This window comes from Pomacea canaliculata, linkage group LG6, assembly GCF_003073045.1.
Source record: "Pomacea canaliculata isolate SZHN2017 linkage group LG6, ASM307304v1, whole genome shotgun sequence".
Taxonomy (NCBI): Eukaryota; Metazoa; Mollusca; class Gastropoda; order Architaenioglossa; family Ampullariidae; genus Pomacea; species Pomacea canaliculata.
In genome coordinates, this window is record NC_037595.1 from 18,311,433 (window position 1) to 18,322,437 (window position 11,005).

General features: G+C 36.1%; 1 protein-coding gene across 1 annotated transcript; it reads left to right on the top strand.

The window, feature by feature from the left end:
• Positions 1-7,340: 7,340 nt before the first annotated feature.
• On the top strand, positions 7,341-10,629 carry LOC112566413. Its single transcript, XM_025242587.1, has 4 exons — positions 7,341-7,352; positions 7,580-7,753; positions 8,801-8,958; positions 9,332-10,629. The coding sequence occupies exons 2-4, from the start codon at positions 7,645-7,647 to the stop codon at positions 9,443-9,445; spliced, it is 381 nt and encodes a 126-aa protein (XP_025098372.1). The 5' UTR covers positions 7,341-7,352; positions 7,580-7,644; the 3' UTR covers positions 9,446-10,629.
• Positions 10,630-11,005: the final 376 nt, after the last annotated feature.

Below are 11,005 nucleotides of genomic sequence, written 5' to 3' on the forward strand. Positions count from 1 at the left end.
ACATATCACTGTTATAATAATAATAGTATTCAAAATAAACAAAAAAAACTGTCGTAGATTCTCTTGTGTTTCTTTCGTAAACTTAATGTATAAAACAGAGAAAGCGATGTAAGCAATAGCGCTAATTGTCACTGAGGTGCTACCGAAGAGATATCTTGTAGTCCAGATTATAACATAAAAGCATGTCGAGAAAAACCTGAACATCTAACGCGTTATTTTCACCTGAAAGAAATTCGTAACAATCCTCTCGAAAGCGGCCTAACAGAAAATCCGACTGCCATATGCTTTTGTAAAACAATGTGTAAGAAGTCTTTAATACATTGCTGATGTAATCTCACCGGAAAGCCGTTACAATTTGTGTATACTATTATACATGTAAGCATTGTGAGGAAATTGCAGTACAAGATTCTCAATAAATACAAGTACACAACACAAAAAAATCCTTATATAACTAATACACCCCCCCCTCTCCTCCATTCGGATTTTTCGCCACAAACAAAAAGTTCCCTTACAGAGAAAGACATATCTCCCCAATGCTGACAGCCTGTTTGAAAGCAGAACAACGGCCGGCGCAAGCAGGTGACATTTCTAGTATTATTGATAATTCAAATATGAATAACATACTTGTTAGCACTGCTCTGGTAAAATGGTACTTACAAGAAATGTATCAAAAGTGTTTTATCTTTGTGGATTTTTGTTTATAACATCACTGTTGCTCGTGATGCTGTTGAAGATAGTTTTACTGCGACCCCAAGAAAACTACTACCGTCTTAAGAGAATAAGTTAAATAACGAATTTAGTTTCATTAAAGTCTTTTTTTCCAAAACAGCATTGTAAGTGTTAGCAAGTAAATTTTATTTAATTGAAGGAAATATGAGTGTTTTAACCGCATGAAGATAAAAGTAAGCAGTGCAAAATAAACGTGGTCATAACCTGTCAATTTTCCGCAATGAAATGGCAAACAATAATGAATACTTGCCTTGGGGTGATCTAGTCTATATGTTAATCACAACATATTTTTATAAGGTTCGTTTCTATTAAATAAGCCTCGTATACATCTTAATGCCGAACAATGCATATCTTTAAAAGAAAGATGTTTCAAAAAGAAAAATGTTTAAGGAACGGGGGAATTTAAATAAACAATCATAAAAAGCTGCTTATTATTTTGACTTACCGTTAAGCTAAGCAAATCTAATCTATTTAAGTGTAGCCAAAATTGAAGAGTTTTAAAACTAAATGAAAAAAGACTAAAAACGAAAATAGAACATGTATAACAGTAACTTAGATGGAGTCCATCAGTGTTGTACTTCACTTGAAAAGAATTGATTAAAAGTGAACTTCACGGAAGATTGTGCACTTTTTTAAATTCTGTTTATTTTCATTCATATCTAAAGTATCCTTTTGTATTACAGTCCTTTAAGGCAAAGATTATTATTAAATGTCCATGCTACAAAAGCTTGGTTACTTATAATTTTGCTTTTATACATTTACTTTGAAGTAAGTCTGAACAAAACTGTTATTTTTATAGTTTTTAAAATGGTACCTGACCATCAAAAGAAACACAGCTTTTGTTTCTGTCTAATTTGGTAACCGTGTAGTACCCGTCGTATGTGAAACACATTTTTTTTTTACTTAATCCTCATCCGCCATTTTAAATATATTGCTATGCATAGTCTTTTGTATCACTTTTGCGAACAGCTGTTATGCCTCTCTCAAAACAAAACATACTTTTAAAGACCTCGCTAAACCGCTGGGAACGAAAGTAGTACACAAAAATATGAACACAACTGTTGATCAGAGGACAAGTGTGAATAACTACGTTCACTGACATGAAAGTGGAGTAAAATGATCTTGGAGTAGTGTAGGGACTAGGTAGAAGAATAGTTGCAATACGCCACGTGACTACTGATCGATGTCACGATGTAGATGATGGAGAGACGAATTAACATGGGTAACAAACATTAGCAGAGGAACCGCTGCCTGGCTGCTGATGTTACCTGATGTCAAAGTCGTCTGTTGTCGCCATGATGCTGCTGCTCTCAGCTTGTGTACAGTTATAGTTGTACCTGACACACACTATGGGCAAACATAAGAAATCGGACTACTAAGTCAAGTACAATGTCTTTCACTACCGTGACTAATGTATTAAATGTTCATAGAACTGCGTGGAAATTAATGACCACTTCTTATTTCCATCGTTGTATAGGATATGGGAAGCAAAAGAAAGAGGATAAATAGACCGCAGGATATCAAGACAAAATAACATGAACATATGACAGATGTACCCATGGTTTGGTTCGAATTAATGTAGGAGCACTAAGTGGAAAGACAACACACAAACACCTCTCCACTGCTATCACTGTACTAATTACACTGGAAATCGCCCGTAAAGCAAATACAAAACCTACCAAGGAAGCGGATATCTTCACCTGGTATTCTTCACCTAAAGTTGCATCATATCGCGTGATAAATGACTTGATAGACAGCATTGTAAATGAGCACAACAAATAAAAGAAATCAGTTAGTGCCAGAGAGAAGAGACACAAGTTCATTCGGTCTTGTAGTCCCTGACGACAGAACACCAGGCAGTTGATGACACTTGCCGGAATTCCCACAACACAAAGGAGTGTTGTCACACAGCCGATGAAAATTGTCTCAACTGTCTGTTGTATGTCTTTACCCGTGTCATAGTGGAGAGGTGATCCTCATAACCTAATCTGTAAAAGCAGTTTTTGTTTGTGTCGTCAAAGATCTCTCAGAGTTGTTCACGAAGAACATAATCGACGAACACAAAACACAATTTTAGTCACATAAAATATTTGTGAAAAATTAGTTTCGGTGTCTCAAAATTTGTAAAAGTGTTTACATTTGATGATGTAGAAAGTGATGATGCTCTCTCTCTATATATATTATCACAATATGTTAAAACATTAATAAGTAGATAAATATCTGCACCACACTCGATTAAATTAAAATGTTAAAGCTTAGAGGTTATTTTTGCTTGGTAGCAAACTTTACATTAGCAAACAAAAGAAAAATATAGAAGTCTCAAAAAACCAAGATTAAATCAATAAAATAATGGAAAGAAAAAATTTTTCTTTCAAGAATGATTCAAGATTTTACAAATTGGAAAGAAAATTAAAGAAAGTTTTTGCTGAACTAGTTTCTAAGTATACAAAACAGTTTTTTTTATGTAATTTGCAGATGATTTCACCGATGCTTAAGTGAAGTAAGATTTCCAGAAATTACACCAGCGATTATTAAGGGAAAACAAAATGTTAAAAATATTCTTCTTTTATTCTTCTAACCTCTTTCTGTCGTTGTTTTTTGTTTGTTTGTGTGCTTTATGTGAGTGCATAGGTGTGTGCGTGTATTTAGAAAAAAAAGTAGTTGTCTGTTATTTTGATTTTACTCTTTTTGAAGCAATCATGGCATACATTGTTGACCCGTGTCTCCACGAAAGCGAGAAAAAGGAGAAAACTAGGTAAAATGAATTTTTTTAGTGATTACAAACATGCGCGTATATCAGCTAATGTTTACCTTTTCTTCCAACATTGTCGTTAGTGTTCATTCATTGAATGAGTAAATTGAATTATGCCCACTTTGCTTGTCTTCCCTATTCTGTAAGAAATAGAATTATTTGAGCAATTACTTCTTTGTTTCGTAACATTTTTGCATTGACCAACATTTCTGGCGACGTATGGCGTGCGAGACCCAAACCAGCTATGATTTTAATATAAAATTTCGTCGTATGTCATCAAACACATTGCTTGTTTGACATAGATGACAATGGCCGTAGATGACTCCCCTGACGGACATTAACACTCTGCATGTGACTCTAAAACTGGATGAAATTTAACTTTCCATAGTAACCTAAACAAATGTCACGTGGGGAATCATTTTGAAAAAAAAATCTTATTAACATTTTTCACTATCGTAGAAAGGCAACTAAGACTTGGTTAATATCTGCTCCCAAAAGTACCTGAAATAAAATACATTTATTTATGGTATCAAATATTTAAAATATGAAAAAATCCAAAATAAAGTTCACAAATGTGAACAAAAACTATTTTTATGTCAGATTAATATCTACGAGTAACAATTGTTTGCACAGTGCCTCACACCAAATGAGTAAAAAAGAAGCAAACAATTTGTTTAAATTTAGTGTAACGAAAATATTATTTGCTTAGCTAATTCCTGATTGACCGTTAGTCTACAGAAAATACTGACGAGTCCAGGGACCTATTGCGCATGACCAGAAAGCCTTGTGGACACGAAGATGACAAATAAAGATTCTTTCATACTGGCATAAAGCGACAAGACTTCTCAAATCACTGCACGAAAACTATTGGTTGTCTGTTTTTACTCCAGATTCTTCGGAAGAAGCCGAAATTTTCCAAGCAAACTTTCACCGTCCAAGCTCAAGCTCACGAAAGTTGTATTGAATTATTTTTTCTTTTTAACACGAATAGACCCTACATTACATCTGACATTTAACAGGGTTTTTTTCAGTGTGTAAGGTGATAACTCTTCCTGGGTCTTCCAGTAACTTCAAAACTGTTTTTGTGGCTTTAGACACGCTTTATGCAGAAAGATAAGTTTCGGCCATCCAGGAAAATTAATGTTGTTTCATTGAGAACACTATAGGTCGTTATTCTTTTTTATTCACGCGTAACGACGTTTGTGACAAAGATTTGCCCACATTGTTGTCATATACATGCGAGAACCACTCAACTCACATTTATTGAATAATTCCTGATACCCTCTGAACTATGAACGTTGTGCATGTTAGTACCATTCAACTAACATGTGATACAGGTTGAACTACGAGCAAAACATCACAGCTCTCTAAGGCCAGTAATGAGCATACTAATAATTATAACATTACAAAAGCAGTTGCTGATAAGCAGGGTAACGGGAGACAGCCAGTACTTGTCAGACACGCAAATCCATCCCTCTTACACACACATGCAGTTTTCTCCCTTCACTGGTACCAAGAACCTGTTGTGATGCTGGTCGTCAGAAATAACAAGTGGACAGATGCAGTTAGACGGCTCTTTAAGGAAAGACTAATCTAGTCTTTTACAAGTCAGTTCTTTTCCTTGCCACTTCGGTTTCGACCTCCCCATCCCAAAGCAGACAAAACGAGCGTCGTGCTGGGTCACGTGGTCTAACCACAGCAGCTTGTGTCTGTTCACTTTATTCGCGTACCTTGGCGGCGTAGATACTAACAATCATCACAAAAAAGCATTCTTAAAGACTTTGTTATATGTGTCTTATCGCTAGGTTTGATATTTTAAAATAATTTGCAGTTTATGAAACATCTATGCTACGTAACTAAATATTTGCGATTCTTCTTGTGGATGCGTTTAGTCCCATGATTCCACGCGGCGCAGAAATTTTCTTTGCTACTTGCGAACACGTGCCTGTGCGAAAAACATTGGGTTGTTAAACACTATATACAGTGTTCTAGTACAACGCAGATTTAATGTAGGCTTATTAGGTGTGATTTGTGAAACAAAGTTTTCTCTTAGAATAGTGCGCTCGTACATAATCTAAGGCAAAGACGAAGCGAAGAGTAGATAAAATTGCAGATGCAGAGTTGGCGGAACCGAAAGAAGAAAGATCTATTTAATACACACCGATACAAACAATGGAGTGTGAGTATGCGCTTTACAAATTTTGTATTTATTGTTATTCTTATTAAATCATGTCTTTGTATATGTGCGTGTGTTGATACCACAACAATTACTAGTTATGTACTAACTGCTTGAATTTTTTTTCATTGCTGTACCATTATCTATGGCTGAAAGTGTAACAGTACCACTTTTATTGTGTAATCATTTTTGTTTATGATGTATATTTGTTTTCTTAAAATTTCTTTCATGGATTATAGTTTTCTTAAAAACATTTTATATCTAAGGCATCATAACATTGCAAACCAAAGAAATAGATTGCAGTCAGTACAATCATGTCAGCTGAACAGTAATTGCTTACTATGTCTCTCCTTCATTCACCATAATTCCTTGAGTATACAAGTTGGACATAAGCATATGCAGTCATAATCTCTGGACTAAATATGACAGATAAAGTCAAAAGTTTAACCCACTCCCATGAAGACAAAAAGTTAGCCTTTCTGGGATGGGTTCTTGAATGATGGTTTATTTTTTTCAGCACACAAAGATGGCAGCAGGCTGGCCACCAAGTAAGGTGACAAACCATGTGAAGGATGGAATTCTGCCAGATAGGTGTACCTGGACTCTGAATGATGTTTGCATTTTGGGTTCAAAGGGGTACTTTTATACTGTTTGTTCATTGTCATATATAGGTAAATATTCATAGATTGGATGTTGCATCACCCTGGTTAATATTGTTTTGGTCAGTCTATTGATACAGTTTTTAAAAGTATTGTTCTTATTTATTTTTTTTAAAAAAAGCTTTGGGATATGGTCAGTGTCTTTCACATAGACCTTGCTTCGGGTTTATTGTGGTTACAGACTGGAACATACAGCCATATGACCATTAACATCTAAATGCTCTGTGGTCTCAGTGAACAGACCGATTTTTCTTGTAAAATTTACACAGTATTGTGTGGTAAAACAGTGCACCTCATTATTTGTGATGTATTTTATAACTTGAAAAGAAATTACCTTTTCAGATGAGTATTTGGTTGTCAGACAAGCAGTTGTTAATAGCTAGTATACATCAAATCTTGAAACAACAGATGTTTCTTGTTTGAATTATAAAATAACAGAGATCAAGGAATTCATAGGTTTGGAGAACACCTGACAAAATCAGCACAGATTCCCATTATTGTAATTTTTCGAAAATGCCTGAGTGCTGTTAATGGGGCATCTGTATGAGTCCAGTAATTAGAATTTTTGTGGTCTGGAGCCATGAAATGAGACTAGCCGTTTAACAATAACCACGGCAATCCCAGTTCATCCTTTCAACGGTTCATTTAAATTTTTCTTGTGGGTAATATTGATATTATGATTGGTATAGCATAAGAATTATTTACTATTTTATTCTTCAATCTTTTACATAAGAATTTCTTAAATTTTCAAAACTTGTCATTTAAATGCACACTTATTAATATTTGGTATGCTTGTTAATTATGTTAAGGCGAGACAACTCACAAAAGAAATCAGCACATCCAGCAGCACCACTGCCAGACTCACTACAACCAAAAGTGATAACTTTTTTTGCCCACAGGTGAATGCACTACCAGAATATTGGCATCATCATGTGAGCACCCCAGTGGCCAACATATTGATGCTCTGCAAGGACTACAAGAGGAGACAGACCTTAAACTGCAGCAGAAGGCGGTATCCAGGGAGTGTCTAACAAAGGTAATGCAGACAGTTTTATATTATGGCTTTATTTTATTTTCTTTTTGGTTTGCCTATTCCATTTTGTTGTGAATTCCCTTTCACAATCTGATGGCGTAGATAGTGTTGATTATACAAGAGATACTGCTTCACAACCACCATTGATAGGCTTTGGTCACCCATAGTCAAAGTATTTAAAAGTGAATTGTCCGCTTTCAATCAGAATGCTATATTCATGCTGTTTCCAGCATTAGTCCAGCACATTCTCAAACAAGGGACAGACTTAAAATTGATTCTGCAGGAAGCAAAAGATATGCTGAATCATTTGACTGCTCTGATAAGCAAAGACAAACCTGCTCCAGCACTCTGGCAGGAGCTGTTAGAGCTGCAAGGATGCCTTAATGATGACTCCTTAATTACTTGTATGTAAAGCAGATTTCATTGTTAAAGTCTTTATTGAAATGATAATTTTTAATAATTTATGGAAATTTTTTCAGCATTGCTTTACGGTTTTAGAAACCTCATCTTTTTGTAGGGAATACATTTGAGAGTGATCAGTTCTTGTGAATCTAGCGTACATATATATTTTGGAACATGATTCATTATGAGAGTTAAATTGTAAATCCAATTTCAAAAGGTTTCAGCCTCATAACTTTTATGATTATTGGAGAAGGAAACATGAGATGTCAGTTTTTGGTGAAAGAGGTGCCCTCTGTTTTATTTTCCCAGTTTGTTTAATGCAGGGATGCAGTGAGAACATCTAAGTCTCAGGCTAGCAACATCATGTTGTCTGACCCTGCTAATGCAATAACTAAATGTTTGACCAAATATCGCAGATTCTTGGCAGAAAAAAAGGTTCTTTGGGGTTTTTTTTTATGTAGGCATGTAAATGTTGAGCATTTTGTGTATGGTTTAAGCTTAACTAGGTGTTTTGTGAGCACAAATAATCAAAGCCATGTATATGTTACGGCCAAAGCCTGAAATCGCCGGCCAAATCGGAAAGTGGCCAATATCGCATCACATTGACCGGCCAAAGTCTTCGGGATTTGGCCAGCCCGTTTGCGAAGTGGCATGGGGCAGTCGTCAAAAGTTGGAAGAAAAAGGTCATGAAAGATTTTTGACGTTTGTATACTGTAATGATAATCATATTATATTGATTACATTAAATTGCCAAAAAATCAAATTAGTTGATTACAGTAAATGACCATCACACTGGAACCGACAGCTGTGCCGCCTACTGGAGAGTCTTGTATCAGCACATTGAATATTGGCCAGGGATTTCCCGCCAGTTCGTGAACTGGTCAGCCAAAGTAGCAGTACATTGGACATTGGCCACACATCTCGGCCAAAGTGTGAAATAGCCAAACTTCAGGCTTTGGCCGAAACATGAATTTTCACTACAACCTTTCTTGCCCATGACATGGAATACTTTTGACAGATGTGTTTATTATTTTCTAATGCATTTGCAGATCAAAAGACTCTCTTGTGTGGATGGTACAGATGCAAAGGATTGCCTGAAAAGAATCATGCAGCGAATCTTGAACGACAAGGTTTTATAACTGTAAAGGCCAAAGAGGAGAAAAGTGTACTTTCAAGGGGCTTTCAAAAGTGCAGACCATGGTATGCAGTAAGTGATTATGCATAAATAGTAGTAATTATTATTAGGTTACAGATATATGATTTGTTTTATGTACATATTTTGAACCAAAAAGGAGAAGTGCTGATATAAGTGCTTATTTTTGTATAATATAAATTGACATTTTTCATCGCCAGCTCCACAGTTCAAAATTTTTTTTAACTCTTGTCAGAATCGATTGTGCTTCCATGTGTGAAAGTTGCTTAAAAACACCTGAAAACAGAAAGACATGGGAAAGAAGCAGAAGCACCATAGAACTTGAACAAGACGTGTGGTGTGAGACTTCTTTCAGTCTGTTTTTAATCTGTAAACCTATTAACCTTTAATTTACAAATCCCAATTTTCCCATTTTTATTATCTTCAGAAGCTGTACAGAAGAACAGTGGGTGCATGGAGGCTTCAGATAACATCATCGAAGAAAGCAGCAGCAGAAAGATACGGGGTAGAAAGAAGAGGAGAGAACAAAAGTAAATGCTAGCATATTTCAAGAAGGTGACAACTGTGTTTCTGTGCCCTGTGAACTTTCTGGAATTTACTGTACTATTATGGCAGAATTGTGTAGCTACGTTTCCTCGTTGGGATTTGGCATGGTGAGCTACTGTATTCCTTTATGGAAAATCATCTTGGATTAGGCAATTTTTTGCTGTATCAACCTCTATATACCAAGCGACTGTGCTGATTCCCTCTCCCTACCCCCACAGCCAGTTCATCACCTATTTTCAGATGGAAAAAAGAGACTTCCAAGAAATTGAAATTAAAAACTGTGACATAGTTATCCTCATCTTCAATTAAGGCCAGGCACCTGAGGTAAAATAAATTTTAACGTTTTATGGGATAGCGCAGATTTTTGTAGTCACCTTAATTAAAAAAATATTTAGTCTACACATCTGTACTACACTAGTTGCCCCTCCATATTTGCAAAAAAACCACTCTCCTCTCAAAAGGTCTTTAGATACTTATCTCTTTCTTGAACCAGAGCCTTGATTTTCTATAGTATTGTGCATAGCTCTATTTCTCTCTCCTCTTTTGAGTATGAGAGACATGAGTGGACTTTTGTATTATACAATGGCTTTTAGGTCTTGCAATTATTATTACTTAGATTTTAGAAAATTTTGAACATTAACATTAATGGTGTACGTTATTAGCATGCTAAAGAGACTTTTTAAGTTATCTAAATATGGCAGATAGGCATCAAAATTAACTCTTTGATTATTTATTAATAGAATAGTCATACATGTATCTGAGAAAATAGAGGAGACCAAAGATTCATAAATAACACCTTTCCGACCGTACATGAGAAAAACTAACGCATTGATGACTATCACTTAGGTCCTTACAAATGCATAAAAGGTCCTTATAAAGTCCTTACCTGGCACCAACCCTGATCCCTGGAAAACTTCCAAAGCGTGTTCGTATGTGTAGCCTATGACCCCGTCAAAGTTGGCTTTAGTGAATTCTGATTGGGTATATGCAAAGTATGTTTATGCATGCATCCATATAAGGACATTTCCGATCCTTTGTCTTGTCTAGAAAAGAGCTCAATTCATAGCATGAGAACCTTCTATCGGCCTTGACCTAGCTTTTGTTTGAAAGGCGATTGAAAGCTCTATCCGACAATATAAAATGTGACTCAGTTTCTCAAATGGTGGAGTGTGTCCCAAACATTATTTGAGCGGCCCGGTGGCGCAACGGTTAGCGCTGTTAGCGCCTGTCACCAATACAGTGAAGGTTGGCTGCCCTGAGTTCATTTCTCGTCTCGGGCACGTTGTTCTTTCTCTGCACGTGGCATCTGTTTACAGGGCTGGCTGCTTGCCGTGATATAGCCTTAGCTGCTGACACGGCGTAAAACACCAATTCCCCCCCCCCAAACATTATTTATTCTCACTAATTCTGCTAAATCTGCAAGGATCATCCTCTCTTATGATTGGTCAAGTATACTTCAGACTTACTTTCTACCATTCTGCTACCTAGCTACCTCCAATCACTATGTAACTAACACATGATGGACAGGTGGTCACTTTGACTTACCACTGCCCAC

What these genes read in the sequence shown, in the direction of transcription:
- LOC112566413 (XM_025242587.1), top strand. Translation starts at nt 7,645, where the DNA reads ATGCTGAATCATTTGACTGCTCTGATAAGCAAAGACAAACCTGCTCCA. An exon ending in TGATGACTCCTTAATTACTT is followed by an intron (nt 7,754 to 8,800) that starts GTATGTAAAGCA and finishes ATGCATTTGCAG; the next exon opens with ATCAAAAGACTCTCTTGTGT. An exon ending in AGTGCAGACCATGGTATGCA is followed by an intron (nt 8,959 to 9,331) that starts GTAAGTGATTAT and finishes TATTATCTTCAG; the next exon opens with AAGCTGTACAGAAGAACAGT.